The sequence below is a fragment of the Colobus angolensis genome, unplaced genomic scaffold (genome assembly GCF_000951035.1).
Source record: "Colobus angolensis palliatus isolate OR3802 unplaced genomic scaffold, Cang.pa_1.0 Scaffold515, whole genome shotgun sequence".
NCBI classification, from domain to species: Eukaryota; Metazoa; Chordata; class Mammalia; order Primates; family Cercopithecidae; genus Colobus; species Colobus angolensis.
The window spans coordinates 832,393-857,644 of NW_012118655.1; the positions used below are offsets into that span (position 1 = coordinate 832,393).

The 25,252-nt window shown below is 48.7% G+C and overlaps 1 protein-coding gene across 2 annotated transcripts in view; it reads left to right on the top strand.

Annotated features, from left to right (window-relative positions):
- Positions 1–25,252, top strand: part of CAPN13 (calpain 13) — an 84,759-nt gene that overhangs the window by 47,755 nt on the left and 11,752 nt on the right. For both annotated transcript variants that reach the window (XM_011960560.1, XM_011960561.1), the window contains 12 exons: positions 1,204–1,295; positions 4,970–5,044; positions 6,133–6,278; positions 8,065–8,213; positions 13,704–13,715; positions 15,861–16,057; positions 17,056–17,089; positions 17,455–17,511; positions 20,925–20,982; positions 21,090–21,148; positions 22,819–22,887; positions 25,139–25,214. In XM_011960560.1, coding sequence (XP_011815950.1) covers positions 1,204–1,295; positions 4,970–5,044; positions 6,133–6,278; positions 8,065–8,213; positions 13,704–13,715; positions 15,861–16,057; positions 17,056–17,089; positions 17,455–17,511; positions 20,925–20,982; positions 21,090–21,148; positions 22,819–22,887; positions 25,139–25,214 — 1,024 coding nt within the window. The remainder of the gene's footprint in view (positions 1–1,203; positions 1,296–4,969; positions 5,045–6,132; positions 6,279–8,064; positions 8,214–13,703; positions 13,716–15,860; positions 16,058–17,055; positions 17,090–17,454; positions 17,512–20,924; positions 20,983–21,089; positions 21,149–22,818; positions 22,888–25,138; positions 25,215–25,252) is intronic.

Genomic DNA, 25,252 nt, shown 5'->3' on the forward strand with positions numbered 1-25,252 from the left:
CCCACACAGGAGGCAAGGAGAGTAAAAAGGAAGGAGGAAAGGAGGGAGGGAGAGATGAAGGAAGGCAGGGGGTAAAGAAGGAAGGGAGGGATGGAGGGAGGAGAAAAATGAGGGAGGGAGGAAACAAGATAAGAAGGAAGGGGAAGAGAGAGGAAGGAAGAGACAGACGGAGGAAGAGAGGAAGGGAGGGAGAGAGAAAAGGAAGGAAGGAAGGAAGGAAGGGAGGAAAGAAGGAAGAGAGGGAGGGAGGGAAGGAGAGAGGGAGGGAGGGAAGGAGGGAAAAATAGGAGCAGGGAAGGGAAAAAGGATAGGAGCAATGGAGGGAGAAAGGAAAGAAACAGAAGGAGAGAAGAAAGAAAGGGAGGGAGGGAGGAAAAGGAAGGAAAGAAAGAAGGGAAGACTAGAGGGAGTAAGGGAAAGAAGGAGGGTAGTAAGGAAATGAAGGAAGAAGGGAGGGAGAAAGGGAAAGAAAGAAGGAAGGGTGGAAGGGTGTGAAGGAAGGAGGGAGGGAGAAATGGAAAGAAGGAAGGAAAGGAGGGAAGAAGGAAAGGGGAGGAAGGGAGGGAGGGAGGGAGGGAGGGAAGCAGGGAAAGTTCAGGCCATTGTTGGCCATCTTCTCTCAGACCGAGGTATCTCATCAGCTCCAGGATGCAGGATGAGGAAGGCTAGCCCCGGCTAACTTGGTTCACAGACCATCTCAGTCTTGCTCAAATCTGCCTCCTCTACCCTCCTCACTCACGACAGTGCTGTTGAGACTGCTCCATAGCTCCCACTGGGCTGCCGGCAGAGAATGAGGCTGTGTCTGTGGAACAGAGATGCCATCCATGACAGGGCTTGGAGGAGGCTGCGGACCCATAAAGTTGTCCTCTGCAGCCCGAAGCAACATCCCCTGCTGTTTATCTGCCATTAAATCTCAACTCACTCAGGTTCTGGGATGCAGTCTTAGGGAATGATAAAGTTGCATCTGCCCTTGCGAGAGGCTGAGCGGAATGAGGGGCCATTTCCTCGTCTATCTCCTTCCAACGCCGTGCAGGCAGTAGAGAGACATTGATTTTTTTTTCCCTTTCAATTTTTTCTGGTTGCAGCCAAATGAGGTCAGAAGTTAAATTGGTCCTTGGAGGTAAAAAGCAGCTGCATTCATCCCCCTTTCTGCTGACTTTTGCTGTAGAGCACTGACAGTTTCCTTTTCTGTTTTCTTTACAGATTCAATACAGAAGGGGCTGGGAAGAAATTATCTCCCTGTGGAACCCCTGGGGCTGGGGCAAGACTGAATGGAGAGGGCGCTGGAGTGATGGGTATGGCTTCAGGAAACCTCTCTCCATCCTTCACAGAGCATTTGGTGTTGGTGGAGCCTCCTGCCCATGAGAGCAGGGGTTGTCTCGCCGATGTGCATCTCACTGCAGGCCTGTCCAGCTCACACCTACACGTGGTTATCGGTCCATCTCACGCTCCGGTGATGCCATCTGCCAAGCAACTATGAGGCACCTACTGTGTACACCCTATACTAAGTGCACTGTGTTAAGTGGGTGCTGTGAGGTGTATATGGATGACAAGACCCAGTGCCCACCCTCCAGAAGGTTACAGTCCACAGCAGGGAATGCACATGCCTAGAATTAGTAAAAGAGGCGGGAGGCAGGGCAGGCAGGAGCCAAGCCCCGGCTTGGCAAGGCAGAGATGGAGAGAAGGAACTGCCTCCCTTGGAGGGACCCATGGGATTCTGATCCTGAGCATGTCACATCATCATGGTGGAAAAGGCGTCCTAACTGGGGGCAGTTGGGGAAAGTGATGCAAAGATCTGGATGATGTTTTTGTCCAATCTACTCAGCTCTCCAGTCTTGCCCTGCTGCTCCGGATGCCTATGAGTACTCGGTGCCTGGGATATAAATGATAAAGCTGCGCCTCTCCACACTTAAATCAGGAGGCACAGGAGCTAAGACATCCCATGGGGGCCCAGCTGTGTGGTCAGTGCTTTCCCCAGGGAACTGGGCTGGCACTTCCCAGCTGCCAGAGGAGTGGACCCCTAGGCCCCCAGCCCCTTGCTGACTGTGAAGGAGACAGTGGTCCTGAGAGGACAGAGGGGCCGCAACACGTTACTTGCTCCTCTGGGCAGCCAGTGAGGCTCAGCCCAGTCGCACTCCCCCAGGGATCTATGTCCATCCATGAAAAGTGTGGTGACACAGCAGCTGCTGCATCCTCGCCAGTGGGGCTGGGGGTGGGGAACTTGATCTGAAAGGAAGTGCAGTCCGTTCAGACAAATAAGAACAGGCCCAGCACACAGTGAAATCAATACAGTGAGGACGGTGCATTCTGGAGGCAAATGCAGAGCCAGCCAGTTCTAGACCTGATGCCCCAGGCTAAGCTGTGGCAGGACCGCTCCAATCTCCCATGACCTTGGCACCCTTGGGCACTCAGCCAGTGTGTGATGAAAGTATGATTGGGATGGAGGGCGAGGTAAGCAGAGATGGAAGACGGGAGGAAACAGCACAATGAATTCCTAGAATAAACCTAACTGTGACCTCAGACGCCCCTGGGAGAATCGGGCAGTCAACCCCCCCTAGTTTCTCCTCTCTCGCCTCTATTCTTTCTTCCTTCCCAGGTATATCCTTTGCCCTTTCCAACATAAATCCTAATAACCTCTGTCCTTTTCCAGTTCTCCTTCCCAGTCATTACTCTAAGTTGCCAAATATGGCCGAGAGTGTGACAGGATCAGCCAGCGTCCCTGATTTGAGGCTACCTGTTGGGACAGAAGTAGAGGGAATGCAAATGACAATGACAGATTCCCTAGAGTAGAAGAAGAGGCACTATATTCGCAATTGATATTTTGCCCAAGTTTCCCATGCTAAATATCAAATGACCAGTCAAGGCAACAGGGGACACCAGGGTTTGGGGGAGAGAAGCGTCCCATGAGCTGGCATGTTCAGGGAAAGCTTCATGGATGGGACCGAACTTGAGTTGGCCTTGTGGCGGAGGAAGTATGACTCACTTCAGAAGAGATCACTAGATAGGAGGGGGACGCATAGGCTATGGCACCCCTCTGGGAACATCGATAGTCTGTTCAGGGCCAACAAACCGGCCTGAAGCAGAGAAAACTGAGAGAGAGAGTGCTCGGAGCCGACACCAGACAGCCTGATGCCAGAAGTCTAGATTTATCCCCTACAGGCATGGGCATAAATGAAGGCTTTTGAACATGGCCGTGATGTGTGCAGAGTAGGGACTGGGGGAGACGGATCTAGCAGCACCTGCTCTGTCGGATCACGTATTGTATCCTCAGCTGACTGCTGAGGGTCACCACTTTGCACCAGAAACCAGGCTGGAAGGAAGTGACGGGGACTGCATAATCACTGTCTCCAAGCAGGTGGTTGATTTCTTCCCTACTTTTTAGGAATGGAGATGGATGAAGAGAACCAGATGGTCTAATCTCAGCCATAATTGAAATTTCAGTCGCACACACTTAAAGGCAAACTTGCATGAATCGATAGCGTATTGATTTACACTACAATTATTCTCCCTTACACACTGCAGAAAATGTAATTATCGCTTAATTATAAAATTGCCATTTTACAATACCACATCTGACCGCCTTAGCCTGCAACCGGAAGCCTGAGTGGTGGCCCTTGCCTTGCTGTCCTAGCACAGAGGGGACCCAGGCTTCCCATGCAACCTCATCCATGAGAAAGGTCTCATTGAGCTTTTGTGCCCCTGAAACCCATTGCCTACAAGCATGCCTCCCCTCTAAGGAGTGGGCTGAAGAAGGGGCAGCTGCTGCCTTCTGCTTGTGAGGGTCTCTTCCTCGCCAGAGACCCAAGGACTGGCTTCTGGAACATATCGTTCCAACGAAGTGGGCAGCATTAATTAATTAAACAAACAAAAAATCACTGTGTGCTATTAGGCATACAATTACTTTTGCACCCACCTAATACATGCCAAGGCATGGGCGAAACACCTGCGATGATAGGATGGCCAGCCAGGCTCAGCAATCTCATGGCTCTGGGAGTCTAGTGAGACATAGCAACCAATACACAAAGTAACAGTAACACAGCGGACTGTGGAAGCTCAAAAGACCTGGAACAGAGGGCAGTTGGGGGCCAAGCAGGGCTTCCCAGAGGCAATGCCCTTTAAGAGGAAAGATGAGTAAGGGCAGGTTACAGAACTGAGAGGAGGAAGAGGGCGCCAGGTGCAGCGAGCATCAGGGTGAAAGTTGGGGGTGCAGGGGGTGTTTTAAGGAAATGAAGACACTATTGCTGGAGAATAGAATTCAAGAGTGGAGGTAAGGTGAGGAAGCAAGAAACTGGTAACATCAGAGAGGGTGGCAGAGGTCAAGGTTCTCTTTAAGGAGTGTGAACTTTACCTTGAGAATAATATGGAACCACTGATAGGTTTTAAGCAGGGAAATAATATAATCAAGTTTACATTTTAGAAAGATCATTTCAATGGCAGTGTGGGGAACGGATGGGAAAGTGGGCAGAACTGAGTTCAGGGAGACCAGGTGGACATCTAGAGGGAAGGGCAGGGAGCCTGAACTGGGGTAACAGCAGAAGGGATGGAAATAAGTGCCTGGCTTTGAGAGGAGTTTAAGAGGTAGGATCAATTAATGAATGCTATCTGATGATTGTTTGGGTGTGAGAGAGGGACTCCTCATGTTCTCACTCAGGCAATAGGAGGTGGCAGAGGATGGGTATGGTCAGGGACAGGTTGATTTGAGGTCACTATGGTTCTCTATTGGAGATGTGGGGTGAACTGCAACATAAATCCATCTAGACCTCAGGAAAGAAGACCAGGCTGGGGACAGATGTTTGGAAGTCATCAACAGGTAGAGAATAACTAGGTCCTGTCCTAGGTGGAATGACACTTGCCATGTGCTCCCCAGGAACTAATGGTGGCATGTATAGAGGGTCCCTGTTGACCCACACATGGTTAAGAAAAAATGCACTGGAAAATCTCACCCTGTGGTTTGTTTGTCCATGTTCAGGTCTCAGGAGTGGGAGGAAACCCGTGACCCGCGGAAAAGCCAGCTACATAAGAAACAGGAAGATGGAGAGTTTTGGTATTTACCCTTATTATATAACAGTGTTTTAAATCTTTAACTATTGCCCAAGTCTTCAATCCCTACCCCTTTCCCTAAACATTTATGAAGATGGAAAATAGCTTTGCAGAGACCTGTTTCGAGGGAGCCTATTTTCTCTACCAAGACACAAAAACTTTGGATGAAAAATTATTGTAGGCTCCCTCTTGGTGGGAAAGTTATTTCAGTTATGAAATGCTGAACTTTCCAGGACATTTTAATAGTAAAAGAGAATATTGGCACCAAAGGCTTGAAATCTGTGATTTCCTGGAAGCTAGGACGCATGGTTGTCATGCCCATATCTTCTGTACCATCTTGCTGGGACCCTCGAGCTCCCCAGTTTCCTCTAGTGTGACCTCAAAAACAGCAGCAGGATGCAGACTCTGTAGCTCTGGGTGAGACATTGGCTTCATCACCCAGAAGTCACGCAGGACTAGATGTTTTGAGAACACATTCTTGGCCATATGCTCACATCTCAGAGCATGACATGTATATTCCTCAGAGGGTTGTCTGTTTTACTGAGTGATGTATTTCAATGAAAATTAGCATGTGTGGAAAGGAGCATGGGTCTAAATAATTAAGAATCAGAGGGACAAATATATATTAGAAGCAAATCTTTCCCAGTGTCTCTGGTTTAATCACAGTAGGAGATGGGATTTTAGGTGTGGAATCCAACTGTAGGCTGATAGAGACCTCAACAATAAATTTGGCAAAACAGCCTAGGGTAAAAACGATTTTCCTAGCAGCTTAGAGAACCCAGAGCAGAGAGACTGGCAGTCATCCCGCTGATCATGAAAGGGCTCACCATTGGATCAATGCATTAAGGAGATGGCAGTTAATGATAAAGCTTCTGCCTGGTGACAGGCAGACCCCAGAACTTGACTGTGTCCTTGCTCTCCCAGCCACTGGAGCAGAAGGACTAAAAACACAGAAGGGTGCTTGATGGTGAATGAGCCAGGTTCAGACATTGGTCTCTGGGCAGGACAGTGGCTATGCTGTAAAGTCAGAGGAACCCCCACCCTGGGGACACAACCACTAGTCACTGAGTGATGTATATCTGTTTTTAACAGGATGTCATGTCAAGATTTCCAACAGAAATTCGTCTCCATGTTTATATGTAGCCAAATTCCAATTACCCTGGACCACGGGAACACACTCCACGAAGGATGGTCCCAAATAATGTTTAGGAAGCAAGTGATTCTAGGAAACACTGCAGGTAATGATGACACGGGTGGTCACACTGCCCAGGTGGAAGCTGGCTGCCCCAGCCCAGCCCTTCCATAGCTTCAGCTCTCTCTGGCCCTTGATTCTGGGCCATGAGCCTGAAGCTGAAAGGAGGGGAGTTTGTCAGCATGAAGAGACTGTGACTGTTCCTCCAAGTAAAATGATTGCTTGTAGGGGCCAAGCAGGAGAATCGCTGATGTGATTCTCCCACAGCCCTCCATGCTGTGCCACTATCCTTCCACTAACCCCCTCCCGCTTCCTGGGAGAAGAGCAGGCTCACCACCCTCCAGTAAACATCCAGGACAAGGGGGAGGGCTGCAGAAAGAACACAGGAAAAGAGTTGGGGCCTAGGTTGGATCCTTGTCTTTGCCACATACTGGCCTTGTGATGTTGGAAACATAATTGGTCACCCTGTCCTCAGCCTTCCCAACACTCAGCAGTGGAATTAGTCATACCTGTCTGTCCTTGAGCCTAGAGAGCACCACCCAGACAAAAAGGAGACTATCCCTGCCCTGTCTTGGCAGGTGTGTCCCTGCTGAAGTCCCACAGATAGGCGCCTCTGAGCCCATCTTTGAGCTCCCCTGAGATGAATCTTGTTGATCATGGCCTTGGGAAAGTCACATTCCCTCCCTGTACCTCCCATTCCCTGTTTGTGGCATTGATGAGTGAAACAGCTCCCTGTGAAGAGGAACCAGAGTGTGCTTATACATCCTTGATAAAAGAGGCTGCATAAACAATGCATTTGTGTGTGTGAGTGTGTTTGTTGTGTGTTTACACCCAGGGATGTGTATGCATCCCTTCCTCTGGGCACCTGCCTGTCGAGATGGTTTGTTTGAATGAGGCCATACCCCAGGGTATCCCTCTTTTTGACCTCCAGGCTCTAGTGATCTACAGAACTGCTGCTCAGAGAACCTTGTCACCAGAAGGTCTTGGGCAGAACCTCAAGAGCTGCTGAGTCACTCTTGGGCAGCAAATTTACTGATTCCTCTTTCTGAGCTACACCTCTCTGATTATAGGGCCAAGGCCCTCTCCCCTGGATACAGTGTTTATCAATGAACTAACAAAACCTGTACATCAGGACCATTTTTAGTAATACTTTACAATGGAAAAAGAAAAGGGAGCCAGTGATCGAGCACCTGCATTTTAATGCACCGTCTTATCCAGTCCTCACGGCACGTCCATGCTGTGATGGTCCTCTACGCCTCCCCACTCCCTTGCAGAGCTCCCCCATTGTCAGTCCAGTCTTCTGATGTGTATCAATTCGTCTCTATCTTGACTTACCTTCATTCTTCCATGTGTTTGAATCTAATGGTTTTCACATTAGCTCGCTCTCTCTTGTTCTGGCTTTGATAAGCATGCTTGGTTAGAAGAGTACAGCAATTGCCATCTCTCTGCCTATTTTCCTGTCTCTAGTTGTGCTTGGGTGGTTCACGCCATTTCAAGGCTCTGATGGGTACCACCAATGCAAAAGCTCACATGTAGCTGGGAACTCTGGAATTTCACTTATCATTATAAAATAGACTTTGACTTTACAGTTTAAGAAACATTTTTCACACAGTGGAGACTATACAACCTTTCCTGTGTTTAAGAGGAGGAAGCCAAGGTTTAGAAAATAAACTTGTATCTCAAGTAGTAACTGTGAGGATTAGGACCCAGGCCTTAAGTCTCCAATCCAGAGTTCACAACACAACCCCACAGAGCTCTCTGCACTGGACGTGGTCCCACCTGGGATTCCTAGTAGTGAAGCTGAGCTCTAGTAACAGCTCTATCTGATGCAGGAGGACCTCGGAATGATGCTCAATTCAACTTTTCTGTGCAAGAGCCAATGGAAGGCACCAATGTTGTCATCTGCATCACAATTGCTGTCACGCCACCAAATTTGAAGGCAGAAGATGAGAAACTTCCACTCAATTTCCAAGTGATTCCGGTAAGGCAGCCTGCTTCAGGGCTTTCCCTTTTAGAAATTCAGTGTAAACCTTGAGCTGGGGAGAACAGCCTTGGCCAGGCTGGGAGATTTGACTATACCACAGCCTTGGAGACAAAGCCCAAAGAGGCTGTAGCATTCATCCAGTCCAAGGCTAAATGTGCAAGAAATCTGAGGCCAGAGAGATGACAATTGACCATAATTACAGTGGGACTCACCTCCTGCCCATGTCACTTGTCAGCGTTTTCTGGGACGCTGTAGAATCTAATGCTTGCTACTCAAAAAGTGGTCTGGGCCAAGACTAGCTGTTCTAACAAAGCAGATTCTGGGCTTATTCCAGACCTTCTACATCAGAATGTTTAAGGACAGAGCCTGAAAATCTGCATTTTCATAAGCTCTCCAGAGGCTTATGCACATTAAAGTTTGAGAATCATTGGCTAAACTTTGGAAGTTGTTTAGCGGGGGGGAAAAAAGCTGTCTAAACTGTTCTGAGTATAAATCCAAGAGGTGTGTTTTTCTCTTATATTTAGACCAAAGTCAAGTCATAGTTTGGTGGTTGGCATGCAAACTTCTGCTTGGCTATTCTGAGGCCAGGTTTCCCCTCCACCTAGGCGCTCTCTCCTTTCATGGTTTTATGAAACTTTTATTTTAGGTTTGGGGGTACATGTGAAGGTTTCTTACATAGGTAAACACGTGTCATGGGGGTTTGTTTTATAGATTATTTCATTACCCAGGTATTAAGCTCAGTACCCAGTAATCATCTTTTCTGCTCCACTACCTCCTCCCACCCTCCCTCCTCAAGTAAGTCCCAGTGTCTGTTGTTTCCTTCTTTGTGTTCATAAGTTCTTATTATTTAGCTCCCACTTATAAATGAGAACTTGCAGCATTTGGTTTTCTGTTCCTGTGTTAGTTTGCTAAGGATAATAGCTTCCCGCTCCCTCCATTTTCCCAGGAAAAAAACATGATCTCGCTCTTTTTGTGGCTGCATAGTATTCCATGGTGTATATGTACCACATTTTCTTTATCCAATCTATCACTGATGGGCATTTAGGTTGATTCCATGTCTTTGCTATTGTGAATAGTGCTGCAGTGCACATTCACATGCATATGCCTTTATCGTAGAATGCTTTATATTCCCCTGGGTTTATACTCAGTAATGCGATAGCTGGAGGAATTCATTTTTTAAAAATACCATTTAAAAGAAAAAAGCTACAAAAGAACATCTGATATCTCTGCTCCCTGCTATTCCCCCAAACAATTCGGTGCATCCCCCAAGTCAAGTGAAGGTTCTCCAATCATACACCCTACGGCTTCTTTGCACTAATGTGGATAATTAAGATCATGCACTCATCACATGCTGGGATCCTCTCTCCTCATAATAGAGTTGAAGAAAATGAGGCCCCAAAAGGTGAAGTGACATGGTCAGAGTCAATGGCAGAGCTGAGACTGGCTTCCAGAGGTCCCCTAAGCCTTCAGTCAAACACACAAGTCACCTTTCTGAGCACCAGGGATATCAGAGGTCCTTTGACAGACTGGGCTGGAGCTTGAATTACAGTGTCTCTAGGAATGATTTCAGTTTCTGTTCACTGAGCTGAAGGCAAAATTCACAGCCTTGAGTGTCAGTGCATTTACGGACAGACAGGGCTCCTGGGTACCCAGACATGGCTGAACAGTCTTGTGCATTGGCTGTGGTTCACACTAATAAGAGGGCCTCACGGTGAGAGAATACAGATCGTGTCTCTCTTATCAGAAATGCTTTGGACCAGAAGTATTTCACATTTGAGATTTGGAGGATTTTGGAATATTTGCGTTATATACTTACTGATTCAGCATCTCTAGTCCAAAAACTCAAAATCCAAAATGCTCCAATGAGCACTTCCTTTGAGTATTATGTCGGTGTTCAAAAGCTTTGGATTTTGGAGCATTTTGGATTTCAGATGTTCGGATTAAGGATGCTCAACCTGTACTTCAGAAGTACGAGCATGTCCACATTCATTGTCTCAAAAGCCCAATTAGCCCCACATTTGTAGGTGTGGAAGCTAAAACTCAGAGAGGAATGACCTATCCAAGGTGCACCTTGGAGGTGACAGGGGCATTTGATCCCAGGACTTAGGGTCTCAGGCCCAGGGCTCTCAGTAGGGCTTAGGAGCATGCCTTTCTGATGATACTCATGGCTCCAAAAACCCCAAAGATTCTGGCTCTAGCAGGAAAGCTTTTGTGTTCTGCTCTCCTTGACCATAGTTCCATTTCCCAATTTCAGGAATTCGGTGGAGAGAGATTGCTGGGGTTTAGCAGAGTAGTTTTGAGGTGCCTCAAACCCTTTGACGCTATCAAAGAATATCTCTTAACGATGCAGTAGTACACGGTTGTCATTTTCATCACCACCTGGTACTGAACACTTTTTCCACCTTAGGGGAATCCTGGTGGGAGGCAGGGCCCAGCCTCCTACTGCAAGCAGCTAGAGGCCAAATATTCCCTCAACCAAGCCCTTGGATGCAAAAGTTGTAGACTTGTGACCCAGGCTTGCCCAATTAGATGCTCCCTTCATCTCCCCCTCACCCCTCATACACACACACACACAGACACACACACACACACAGAGTCACTCAGAGCCTTGGCACTCGAGGAAATAACTAAAACAGGTGGGAACAGCTGAGGATTATTTGCTGTGTATCCTTCTTGTCTGGCCCCTGCCCACCTCTGGGCTGCATTTTCTAGCATCCCATCGACTCTGTGAGCTTTCCTTCCAAGAAGCACCTTTCAGCCCACCCCAGCCTGCGTTAGTTTCCAGGGCTTTCAGACAAGAATTCCTGCTGACTCAGGTGCCTTCTAAGAGGACCCTCATCCTCAGGTTCTCCAGCTCTCACCTCTGGGAAGAAAAGGCTGGAGACAGAGGGAAATATTTGGGAAAGGCTGAGAAGGAACTGAGGCCTCTGGTCTGCCCAGCCAGGATTGACCAGGTCAAACACCAAAGAGGCCTACTAGAAACATCTCAGCCAACTCTTCCTTCTTCTGAGCCAAGACAGAAGCCCAGAAAAAGATCACAGCTGCCCCAGCACACACACAACTTCCGAGGCTCTGTTCACACGGGTGACCATGGGCCTTGTGTTGATTCACCCAAAGTCTTCACAGTTCAGGAACCCTACCGAGACTGTAACCATACGATTTTTTAAATGATATCAAACCCACTTCCCTACTTTTCTGCCAGAGATGTGTTACTTCTCACCATTCCCCAATTTGCTGAAGGAACACTCAGAGCCAAGAGCTCCTCAGGCTTCCTGGAGATCCCAGCAGATCTTGCAAGATTCTGATTGAGTTAAATGCCAAAGAACAGTTCAGACCTGGACAACTCAAATGATACTTGGGTTGCTTTCACAGTTCAGCCGAGAAACAGCAATGTACCTGCTAGCAGCTAGACTCTCAGAAGGCTCCAGGGCTCACATGGTGTCTGTGGCTCCAGTGCTGCCCTGCTGATATGATGATGCTCCAGCCCTGGCATGGGCCTGTGACTCCCCAGTTGCTGTGGGAGCCCTGCTCTGCTTTATGTACAACCAGACCCTGATGGGGTATGAATAGGCAGGGAGAAGACAGGACAGTGAAAAGGATGAGGGTGGATGAGCCAATTCATCCTCACCTCCCTCAGAGTTCCTCCCCAAGGCCTGGACTTTCCACCTTCCTCTCAGCTCACCCTTGGCCTCCAGATAAGTTGGCCTGGGAAAACTGAGAGGTCTGTAAACATGGGTGGGGCCCAGGGTCAACAGTGGAAAAGAATCAAGCCAACTAAGGAAGACATCACCTGGTGGTGACAGGCCTTGATTACAAAGCAAGCAGCACAGCTTGCCCTCTTCCCAACTCTGCTACTTAAACTGCTCAGCCTCAATTTCTACACCCATAAAATAGGGAGCCCAGCATCGGCTTGCAGGATTATTGTGAGTATCCAACACTTTACATACAAGTGCTTTGCAAACCGTAGAGAGGCTTACAATGGAACTGCATCCTCAGGTATTCCTTCTACTACATGAAGACTGGAACATGGGTATCTCCCCATTCATAAGCACACAGACATTCCTACAAGCATTGGGGGTGGGGGTGCAAGAACAAATTCCCATCTATTTACAGTGGTCTGATAGACTAAAAGAAGTTGACTTCTCAAGGAAGCTCCCGATGTTAGGGAGTTTACATTTGCACCAGGTTCTGTGCCATCTGCAGGCCCTGTCAAACTCTCCTCCTTCCTTCCAATGCAATCATCATTGCTGTGAAGAGTAACCACACCTTGCCGGGCCGACCAAAGAATACCTCCTCCTCTCAGACACCTCCTTTTCTGCCTCAGTTTCCTTCCTCTTGCTGTGTCTGCAACTGAGTGGGTTTCATTTCTTACAACCTCACACAGAGAATGGGCAACCAGTCATCCCAGTTCACCTCTAGGTGTGCCAAGGAACAGGCAGGCCACACAAGGAAGAGGAACATGTTCCACTTATACATTTTGTGAGGTTATCCCCATTGATCCATTCCATAAAGCTATCAGAGGAAATCTTGACACCTAGTGGATCACCAAATCAGTCCACAAGCGTGGGGAGATGTGTGGGTTGACATCTTCAGGCTGCAAGAGCCATGGCCTTGGAAAGGGCCATAAGTTCTACCACACTATTGGTTCTCACCATGCAACTTGGAGAAGGTGCAATATTCTCCAACTCCAATGTTATCACAGATATAAGTAACGTTTGTAAAATTCATACCTAATAAATTTAGGAAGTCATGTCTGCTTACAGCTATTATGTTTCTGTTAAAACTAGTTTGCAGATTGGTCCATGGATGCTTTGTCGGATCATGAAAGTTAGAGTGCAACAGTGTTTGAAGACTCTAAGTGATGATGTATCTTGTTTCTAATAAGAAAAACTTCTTTTGTCTTTACTTCATCTTATTAGAAAATGATATGTCAGTGTTTAAAACAGGCTTTGTGGCATGTTTTGTCTTTACTTCATCTTATTAGAAAGTGGTATGTCAGTGTTTAAAATAGGCTTTGTGGCAGCTGGGCGTGGTGGTTCATGCCTGTAATCCCAGCATTTTGGGAGGCCAAGGCAGGTGGATCACAAGGTTGGGAATTCGAGACCAGCCTGGCCAACATGGTGAAACCTCATCTCTACTAAAAATACAAAAATTAGCCAGGCATGGTGGCACGTGCCTGTAATCCCAGCTACTCAGGAGGCTGAGGCAGGAGAATCGCTTGAACCCAGGAGGCAGAGCTTGCAGTGAGCAGAGATTGAGACACTACACTCCAGCCTGGGTGACAGAGCAAGACTCTGTCTCAAAAAAAAAAATGCTTTATGGCAGGCATAATAGGTATAAAATAGGTATAAAATAAATTCTTTAAAAGAGAGGAAGAAAAGGTGGAGGAATGCAGGGATGAAACCAATGAGCCAGGCTGTTCAGTTCTGCTTGCCTTTTTGTTTGGGTCTGAGTTCCTAAATGTGCCTTTCTCCCTGTTTCCAACAGGCTGGCTCACAGGTATGGCTCAGCATCGTCCTTGCCCTGTGCCTCTGCTGCTGTCCACCAGTGAAGTGTTAGGCCACTTCCAATGCCCGTGGCCTCCACGTGTTCAGTGGCTGCAAATTCAGTCTAAGACTTACATCAGACACAGGCCTAGAATCCCCAAACAGGTTCACAAAGCAGGAGAATATTTAGCTGTCCTGGTTTGAAGCTTTGGCCCTTTGAGCTGTTCTCTTGTTAACATTCAAGTGAAACCATCCTCAGGACCATGGCCTCTGTTAGAGAAGGTTGATGAAGCTGGTTCCTTTTTATTTAAGATGAGAGCAGCCCTAAGGGGTACCTTGAAAAAGATCTTCAGCCTCCTAAAGTAGTCAGTCCCCAAATCCTCCATAAGCAGGATGCACGCTCTCCAAATGCGGCTTCAAGGTACATCCTTGAGCCCGTCTTGTAAGAAACTGCCACCCTCCTAAACAGATCATCTGGCTCAGGATTGGTGAAAGGTAACTTGCCCATATGAGGAAGGATGGAGAAGGACAGGTGGAGTTTGGAATACCTATCCTCACAGGCACTCAGACCCACCCCTCTGCCCATGGCTGAGAGCTCTGAGCCCCCAAGAGGGAGGTGCATCTGCCTGGGGACCACAGATGAAAGTGGGGAGCAGGATGTGGCCACAGACAACAAAGAGTGATTACAGCACCTCCAGGCCTTCCAGGGGAGCCTGCCTGTGACAGTGGTGGCCCAGCCACAGAGCTGGGGTCAGGATCTGACTCTGGTCCCTGACACCCCAGCTATGAAGTGAAGGGTTGGGATGGGCATTGAGAGAAGCACTCAGGTGCAAGGAGCCATCAGCATCTCAGGCCCCAGAGCTGGAGAACAAAGTGGCACTTAATCCAGGTAAAAGCACAGGACCCATCCCTACAACCTCAGAGTCGGGTCTGTGCATGACCAGTCCTGGGTTTGTGGTTTGTTGATGCTGGGTACTCTAAGCAATGGACCAAGAACCCCTACATTGTTCCCCCACACTCACACTTCTCACTGCCACTGAGCAAGTCTGTTCTAAAGGATCAGGAGCCTGGACAGGGCTATGAGGGGCCAACAGAGGGAGCAGGACAAGATAATGGGTAAGTAGGGAGACCCTTGCCTTCTAATTGCAGGAGGCACACTGACCACACACCTCTGCATGCCCACTGCCTCCCCTTGCACCCACACATGCATGCACCCTCACCCATACGCAGAGCCACGGGACACTGCTGACCCTCTGGAGAAGAACTGATTCCATCATTGCTTTTGCCATAAGGGCCCAAGCAAGTCAGGCTCCCAAACCTGGTGAGGCTATTGTTAATGTCAGCAGAATTGCATTGGAGATGCCACCCAGCCATACCCCTGGGGCAGTGGCCTATCTCCTGTTTCACCTTGGAGCCCAACCCTGTCCCTACTCCTGAAAAGAAACTTTCCCCTTTCCCGTTTTCCCCGCAAGGCTTAGCTCATAAATAATCATTTCCTACTGCATAACCATTCGAAATGGAATCCCTGTGCTTGACTGTAGTGGGGAAAATTTGTTTAGCAAGGGGTTTTTATTACATAATATGTATGTGACATCTGGTAATAGAAACTGCATTATATTTATTGTTTTATCTCTAAGAAAATATTGAAATAAAAGGAAAATGATCAGGGCCCATTATTCTCCAATGAGAAGGAATCTCGGGGCTTCGCTGGAGAGATGAAACAGAGGAAGTGAAAAGAATTCAATTCTGTAATAGTATAGCAGTCCAAAGCATTCTGCTAACATTCAGGAGAGAAGGGGCTTCAGGGGCCCCGGAAGAAAATCAGTATTGAAATGATGTCACTAGTTTCCGTGGAGGTTTTCTTTCTATATAAGCAGGGAGAGAAAACTCAGAAACTCAGGATGCCGTTAGACTCAATGAGATAAAACTGTGTGTAGTATTTCTTTGCATCCATTGTAGTGTCCAGGGTCTAGATGAAACGACAGTCTAAATGCTACTGCTTTTTGAGAGTTCAGCTGAGCACCGTCTCCATTTATAGAACCTGTAATGTTATCTTGGTAAATGGAGAGGGTCTAGAAGGTGGTGGGTCTTTCTTGGTGCCTGGGGTCCATGCACAGAGGGGGCTTTCTCACAATAATTGTATTTCTTCTAATTCCAGAGATACCGGGAGAAATTTCCACCCGTGATTTCTTCCCCGTTCGGCAACGTTGTCCAAAGCTCAAATAATAACTCCCACCGCAACTTCACTGTGACCTACCATCTGAGCCCTGGGAACTATGCTGTGGTTGCACAGACGCAGAGAGAATCAGTGGAGTTCTTGCTCCGAATCTTCCTGAAAACGCCAGACAATGACAGGTACAGAACCCTCTGGGATTCTAAATGTTTTATTCTATTTAACTTTATAAAAACGCATTGTGTCGTTATGGGCTGTGCTCTGTGTATTAGTGCAGCATGTCACTGGGGACACGCCATTGGCCCCACTCTAGAGCAGCTCACCATAAAGGGGGAGCAAGAAAGTCTGTGAACCAAGAACCAGACCAAAAACAGGATGGGGCCATTGCCAGATGGAAATGCAAAGTGGCACTGGAGGACTGAGTGGCAAGAGGGACTGAGAGAAATGGCACTTGAGCTGGCCTTTGAAGAAAAACATAATTTAATAACTTAAAAGGGAAGGCGATGGTGGCCATGGGAAGGTGGGTAGAAGAAAAAAGCATGAATGGTGGCAGGGAAGTGACTGTACACAGGGCTGCTTGGAGAGTAAGTAGCATCAGCATCTATACAGGAAGGTGGAATATCGCCAGCATGTCACATGTCCTGAAATGTGGGGTAGAGCAGGGAGACAGTGAAAGATGGGCCTGAAAGAAAGAGTCCATCACGGAGGGTCTTCCATGCCAACTTGATCATTCAAGACTGCGACCAGCAAGTGCTCACCCCGCTGGGCCCCTTGTCTCCTCTTGGGCCCAAGGCAGACATTGCCATCATTATGGCAGTCTTTGCAGCTGAGCATGGGTGAGACCTTCTAAGTCCAGCATGGCAGGCTGCCATCACACCACCAATCAGAGATGGAACCTAAGGCAGAGCCTATCTGCCATCCTGACAATGGGGGTTGCTGGAAGTATCTGGTTGTGGAAGGAGCCATTTACTAAACAGTTGAAGACCAGACCATGTCCAGCCAAAATGCTGGGCTTGTGGCCACAGTGCTGTAGCTGCTCACTTCATGTCCTGCGGTGCTGAGGGTGCCCTATTCAGGAACTTGGCATCAATATCCAGTGCCAGCTGGGTGCCCTGTATATGCAGGCCCCCTTTGAGTGGTGAGCTGGTCATCCTTGTCACACTGTCCTCTGATTTTCTAGGCACCTGAGCCGCCATTTCAACCTCAGAATGCAGGTAGGTATGCAGCAAGGTTTGGCTGACAAGCCTCATTGGCCCCATCCCATCCCCAAGAGCTTCCGTCTCCTTCTTTGTGCCTTCCCCTGCCCCCAACCAATGAAAAGAGAGACACCATGATAGGCTGATGATGGCTCAAAGGGGCGGGCGGGGTAGGGGGAGAAGACCAGACATCCAAGGCCAGGCTCCACACAGTCCTCTTCCTTCCACAAACTTCAGTTTTCTCATTCCCCAGAAGGCTTTTTCCAACTGCCCAATAAAGCCTCTTTCTCAGGTCTTGGCAGGGGTTGTGGTGCCCTTGCTGTACCAGATGTGTGGCCTCCTTCCCTAGAAGTCTAACACTGGCTATTTTCCCTTTGATCCAGGGAAGCCCTTCAGAACATGGCTCCCAACAAGGCATTTTCAACAGATATGCTCAGCAGGTATGGTACCCCAGGGGCCTTACATGGGAGCAGAGAAAGGGACCTGAGGGAGGGACAGCTCTTACAGGCCCTTATTGGGATGCAGAGAGGAGAAGTGACTTGATGGATTATTTTACCTGCCTCTCTTTCTGGATCATCTCCTGAACTGCTCTGGCTGCCAAGCTCGGTAGAGACACGGCGCCCCACCCAGCGTCATCTGGGTGACATCAACATGGAATGTAGAGCTTAGAAAGGAAGGGGATAATTATGGGTTGTGAGGTGTATTGCCTTCTAAATCTTTAAACAAGCAATTGGCAGTACCCCTTGAAACCTTTCCTTCTTCTACTCGGCCACCTCCCACCAACCTGGCATCGTTCCTCCCGGGAGCTAGCCAGCTTCAGAAAGCACATACAGCATCCTTGCTGCCAAGCCACCTATGTGCACACAGGATTTCCTTAATGGCTTAATAAACTGTTATAAAGAACTCCTTGACTTGTCAGAATAAAATAGCTGCCAGGGGCTCTGCACAATGGGCCTCTTACCATTAATAATTGTGTTGGTGTGGAAAGTGGACAGTGATACCGATGTGCGTCTCTACCCTGCCGCCTTGAACCAGGAAGAGGCCAAGGACAGGAAGCAGGGCAGGCCCTGCCTCTGCATTCAGAGGGTCACTGGGGCAGAAGCAGCTGGGCCAAAGTAGAAAAACTTAGGGAAAAAAAGAGAATGTGGCTGGAATGAGAGGCATGTGTTGCAAAGAACAGCTGAACACAGGAACACGGACCTCTATGAAGTCAGTACCAGCCCAGGATCCAGGTCCACTATCTGGGCTGATTCAGGAGGCACTTCACTCACTGCATGACAAGGCCGGCCAAGATGGATGTCCTCAGTCTGCAAGCTCCCAAAGGCAGGGATGATATTATATGCATTCTTTGTCCCCAACACTGATCACTGTCCTTGGCCAAGGAGGTGCTCAATCATTTCTATTGAATGAAGGCAGATCACCTCCCCCAGAGCAGATGCCTGAGTGAAGGTTAGCCCCCGAAGTGGTTAGCAGGCGTAATTAGGATGCCTGAGACCAAACTTCCTTCAGTGGCAGGTGGCAAATTCTCACACATGGCCCATGCACCTGCACCTCTAAAGTAAAAATGTCTGCCATATGTGAAAATGGGACAGATTTTCTAATCAGGACTTTTCCAAACAACAGCCAAATCCCTCCTCATAGAGGGTGATTAGTGGCCCATAGGGGGCCTTTGTGGGAATTAGAATAAGACTCCAGTGTGGTACTCTGCCAGATACATGGCTGGGAAGTAGAAAAGAGACTGGATTCCAGCCCCCTTTCACCTCTCGGCCAGGCACTCTTGAGCAGGACCCACCTGGCAGTATTCTGTAATCCTGCAAGCTGTCCTCAGGGTCTGTGTTCTCCAAAGAAAGTATAAAGCAAAATATTCCTCCATGCACTCACTGTGTCCTCTCTTCTGACCTTTTCTATCACTTTAACTAGATTTAAACTAATACAATGGTTGTCGGGCGCGGTGGCTCACGCCTGTAATCCCAGCACTTTGGGAGGCCACAGCAGGCAGATCAGGAGATCAGGAAGTCGAGACCAGCCTGGCCAGCATGGTGAAACTCTCTACTAAAAGCACAAACATTAGCTGGGCATGGTAGCACATGCCTGGAGTCCCAGCTACTCGAGAGGCTGAGACAGGAGAACTGCCTCAACCCAGGAGGCAGAGGTTGCAGTGAGCCAAGATTGTGCCATTGTGCTGCAGCCTGGACGACAAAGCAAGACTCCATCTCAAAACAAACAAACATACAAAAAAAAAAAAAACGAATACAATGACTTGATGCTACCACCGGTTCTTCATTCACTGTAGTAGTAGTGACAACTCTATATCCCAGGGTCTGCCTGTGGGAAAGGAAGGATCCACTTAGACTCTGGGATGAGCTAGGTCTATCCACCAAGTAGCCAGCATTTACTGAGCACCCAGTCATTACAAGTCCCACACTAAGCTTTGGGAATCCCAAGGAATAGCTTTTGGACATCTTGCATTGTGGTGGTTGAGGCAAACATGCAATTTTTTAGGAGATTGTTTAAGCATCCCTCAACTCCATTCCTACCCTCATCTCCTCAGACTCTTTTGGTTGGTTATGGAGTGCAGGACCCGGGGCAGGCTCTGTCCTCACGTGGGAATACGGAGGAAAAAGATATGGTCCATGCCCCAAAGCTGCTTTATAGTGGATGATTCCATGGAAGTCGGAACTCCTCATTAGCATGCTGACTGCTGCTCAAAGCGAGGTGTCCTGAGTCTCTAGAAGAGAAACTCAGTTGATAGTGGGCACCCAACACCAACTTTCCTGATAAAACCCAAAGTGAGATGTGGGAGAAATTACCTGAGGACCATTTTCAGGCACTGGCAGGATGTTTTCCTCAGGAGCATCCTGAGGGGTCATCCTTCTGGGTGAGGACCCCGTCAGGACGGGCTCTGGGGCTGTTTGTGCTTCCAGTTCAAGGTGGTAAGGCCAATCCTGGGAGATGGAAGGTGCTGAATCTCAGAAGACCCTCAGGAGGCACCCTCTTCTACCTGACCAGTGCCACTCCACAGGGCCACCTGCTGATAAATCTTTCCAGCACCAGCTCCCCATGAAAATGCTTTCCCAGGGCAATACCGGCATAGCATCCCCTCTACCCTTCCCAGGCTGGATGTGAGGAACAGCCACATACAGAACAGATCCATGTCTCTGTGAAATTGTCGTCAGAGACACTGCCTGTCAACCTGCTGGATGCCCCCAGTATAAAATCAAATGCAGTTAACTGTCCCAGAAGTTGAGGCCAGGAAGAATTTCTCCCTCCCCAACCTCAATTGCTTCCCGCTCTTAATCCAAAGAAAACCATGATGTCTCCCTTTTTGCTTCAGTGGCTGGGAAAATTAATGCTAAGTAATGTGCTCAATGATAGCAGTTTCTCTTAGCCCACATTTCTGGTATTTTTAACTCCTATTATCACACACATGCATACACACACATGTACACGGTAGTCATTATTTTTTCCTAAGTCTCTTCCTGGAAGCAGATGGGGAACACATCTGAAGGGCTGAGTTGATTCATTCAACAATACTTACCCTGAGGGGTTCCCAAGTGCCAGGGATGGTGGGAAGGACTAAACTGCTTTCAGTCCAGTAATGGATAACGAGAGAAATGCAAGGTCACCTACACCAGGGGCCAAGCATCAGGAGTGACCAACATGACAGATGTTCAGGGGAGGGAGTCACTATTATGGCTGGGAGCCGTCAGGTAAGGCTTCATGACGAGGGCAAGATGGGTACATTGTGGGGACTAAGTGCTTGGAAATCTGAGTGTTTTTACAGGGCAGGCAGATGTGCCTCTGAGATCCTGGAACTGATATAATTCCTGCATTTCTTCCTTATTTGGTTCAGAGGCTGGACATTGATGCCACCCAGCTTCACAGCCTTCTCAACCAGGAGCTTCTGACAGGTACGAGCAGCCCAAGGGCAAGCTGGCCCCACCCTTCTCCCTGCTGGCAACCCCCACCCCACACCCCGCTGTCAACACTTCAGTCCTTCCTGTCCTTCTCTCCTCAGGACCTCCAGGGGACATGTTCTCCTTAGATGAGTGCCGCAGCTTGGTGGCTCTGATGGAAGTATCCTTTGCGGTCATCCCTCCCATGCTCTGAGCGCCCCTCTGCTCTGTGGGCTTCCCCAGAGTCCTAATTAGGACAGTAGGGAACCCTTTTCTCACTCTTAGTATTTTCTCTTCTTTCCTGTCCCTGAGTTTCTGGGGATTCTCTACTAACTCACTAACGTGCCACAGCAACAATGATAATAGTTACCATCTATTAAGCACCTACTATGTGCTGATCAGTGTACTGGGGTGTGTGTGTGTGTGTGTGTCCTTATAATTCTTGAAGCAACCCCTCTGATACAAAACGTATCATCTCATCATACAGTGGGAGAAACAGGAGTTCAAAGAGGTTAAGTAATTTGCCCAGATCACATAGCTAGTCAGGACTCGTGCCCACATTTGAAGTGGGAGCTTTCAGCCTCCAAAGTCTATACTCTAACCTTATCCTAAACTGCCCTTTATAGCACCGTTGGGAACTATTTTCCCTTTCACCTGTTCCCTTCCCACTGGAGGAGTCTCCATTATTTAAATTTCTTACTCAACAAGTCCCCAGTTCAATCAAGATAACTACCACCAAAACATGGAAAACTTCCTGGTCTACACAGCAGTTGCACCCCAGCATTGTTACCATGCTGCATTTGCAGCGGGAGAGGCTGGGCAGATGCAGTTCAGGGATTCACTCCAGGCCCGTGGCTACAAGTGTAGGACCAAGAATTGAACCCCAGGTTCCTGCCCTTCCTCCTGATTTCCATTCCCCAGTGAGCCATTCTTCTCCTGCGTACCCCTCGTTTGGCAGGCAGGAGAGGCTGACTCCATGAGTGCAGACCCCCAGATGCTGCCCTGCCAGCCCCTCACTCAGCAGTGTGCTGTCTCCTGAGATGCTCTGTCCCTCTCCCGCACCATTGACAAGGCTCAATTGGGACTGTGAAGCCGGCCATTGTAAAACAAGAGGGGTTTTTTGATGAAATCATAAATCAGGCCCTGTCTCTGCTGGCTGTACTTTGGAATCTGTCAGAGACACTACCCATCTCCCACAGAGGAATCCAAATGATCCTCATAGCCCCATGGCCCAGGGTGAGTAACCCTAGGGGAGGTCACCTTTGCTGGACCCCTGCGAAGCAGACAGGTCTCTTTAGCCTTCTTCCTACTCACTCGCTGGCTCCCCTTCCAGTTCTCAGAAGTTAATGCTTTTCCCTTCATTAGTCATCACTGAACCCATCATACAGCGCGGCTAGGGCTGGCTTTAACATGCCCACAGGACTTATGTGCACAGGGCTCTACATGCTTGCCTGTGGCTGCTGCTTCTGGGGTTGCCATGACCCCTTCGTGCTCCTCCCCAACTTCCAGAGCCAGAGCGCCCACTCCAACTGGTGAGGCTGTGTTCTAGACCCCTCTCTTCCCTCAGATGCAAGTGATATTGGCCTCTTTTCCTCAGGGGTTCCTTCCTCCAATTGCCCATTTTTCTTTGTGAAGCAAATCTAAGCCAGGTCCCTTTCAGACGCAGCAGGAGCCAGCTGGCATGCAGCCACATCTAGGTGACAATGGACCAGCTGGCATGAGGCCACATCTAGGTGACAATGAACCAACTGTGTTGCTAGTGATGGATGGACCTGCTCCGGCTTCACTGGCAGGACGGCAGCCCCTCTGCACCTTGCACACTGACTGGTTCACGCTTAACTCTGTACCTAGCTAAAAGTGGATGGGCGGCTAGACCAAGAGGAGTTTGCGCGACTGTGGGAGCGCCTTGTTAACTGCCAGGTACGGGCACATTCTCTGTGACTAGCATGCTCATTCCGTCCAGTTAGCAAGGATTTACTGGGTGTCTCACCCTGCACCAGGGTTCGGGGGTATGAAAGAGGAGGAAATCTCACTCCTGGCCTCAAGGAGAGCTCGCATGTTGTTTGGGGAGATGTAGTGCAACTCTAGAAGGCAAACGCAATGCCCAGTTAGGTGGCGGAATGAGGGATGCATTGGAGGAATGAGGGATGCGTTGGAGGTGGGAGGAGAATGCTGTCCCTGTAAGCTAAAGCTGCCTGCTAGTATCTCCCCCAACCCCCGCCCCTCTATCCACTGCAACACCTGCTAGCTTATCTCATCCCCGTCCAATCCATCTGCCAGAGGATCTGTTGAAAACAGTGATGTGGCCTGAAGCCTGTGTGGCCTCCCCATTTTTCCCAGGACAAAGTCTAAACCCTCAGAGTAGCACATAAGACCCTCTAAGTGGGTCCCCATTTGGGGCCCAGGAGGAGCCCTTTCCACTCATCCCACTCTCTCCTTTAGACTCCAATACAAGTCTAAAGGAGACTCACTATTTCCTGTAAACGTCACACCTGTGCCCCTTCACCCTGCCCCTCCCGTCTCTCCCCTCCCTGCACACTCAGACTGGTCAGTGCCCACCTACCCTGAGAGTCAAACCTCTACCACTCCTTCCCTGCAGAACCTTCCCTGGGGACTCTGCTGGCCCCCATGACCCCTCTGGCCCCTAACACTTGAACCCACATCTGTCAGGGCCAGTCACACTGTGTTGTCTTATCATCTTGTACTTACAAATAACATCTCCTTATTAGGAAAGCAATACCTATCAGAGTAGAAAAACAGAAAATATAGATGGGCAAAAATAAACTTAGAAAACATGATCTTGCCAACCAAAGGGAAACTATTAACACCTAGTGAACATACTTCAGAATTTTTTTTGTAATATGTATACCCACACATGCCAAATAGAAATATAATCTGTTTTTAAAAACTAATAAATGTCTAACCATGTCACTAAATATTTTCATAACATGTTTAAAGTCTGGAAAAAAAAAGCATTCCTGTGTGGCTATTCATTATATATCCCCAGATCCCCAACTAGGGGCCACTTGGTTTCTCATTTCATTGCAGAGCACTGCGACGGCCTGCATGTCCACTCCCCTGGGTCCCCCAGGGCAAGGGTTCCCTCATATCCATCTTTCCCCAGCACCTCCATAGTGTCTAAAACACAGCAGGGGTTCAAAATGCTGAATAAATGACCGAAGGAATTCCGAATGAACGAGTGAATGCCTGAGATCATTCTAGGTCTGTCCTTGCACTCACCAAAAGCCGAATAACGCCCCCCAAAAGCTGTCCAGCTGCTATTTTGCAAAGGCAGTTGTCTCCCACAGTTGCCTCAGTCACATGCCTGTGTGTGGGTACTTTGCTTTGGAGTAGCTCCTAGGGACAGCTAGGCATAGACCCAAATTAGGGTCCTGAGTTCAGTCCTGCAGCACTTACACACCTAATCCAAGGCAAAATGTTCCCTGCCTCAGCATCAGTGTCCTCATCTGTGAAGTACGATGTTGACCAGGATTATAGGGAGAATTGAGTAGAAGTAGAAAGGCCTGGGTAGGTGCAAGAGCTGCCTCATACAAAAGTGATATGTTCCGGGTGCCACCTTCTGCCCCCGTGCTGGGCTCCAGGATGCAATTCCAACCTGCTTTCAATATTTTCTATAGAGCATTCACTCATGTGCAAAGCACTCCCCCAAGCACTTTATAAATATTTAGTCATTTACTCCCTGCCACGAACCTATGAGGTAGGCACTGTAATTAACCCTATGCTACAGATGAGGAAACTGAGGCCTAGGAATATTAAGTTATGGCTAAAGGTAAAACAGCTGGTAAATAATCCACGATTTAAACCCTAGCAGTTTGGTTGGAAAGCCTGAGCTCCTCTTAACCACTACCCTATGCAAACTCTCTAGAGAGCCCTATGTTCCCCTCAAAAGCAGAAAACTGCCTTATGTGTCAGGGCTCAGCCTGGGGGCGCAGAAGAGGAAGGAGCATGGGTGAGGAGAGAAGCAGCCACAGCCCCTCAGCAGGCAGCCAGGATGGTCAGTTCACCAGGTGTGGCCACTCTGTCCTCCCAGTCCTCAGTGCTGTGACCGTGCCTTCCTCTGAGGTTTAGGGAAGCAACTTCCCAGGATGGAAAAGGAGCACCCAGGACCTTCCCCATCTTCACAGACTTCTTGCTTCTCTTCCCCTATTAGCATGTTTTCCAGAAGGTTCAGACAAGCCCTGGAGTCCTCCTGAGCTCGGACTTGTGGAAGGCCATAGAGAATACAGGTACAATGGGGACTTTGGAGCTGTGGTGTCCGGGGTCC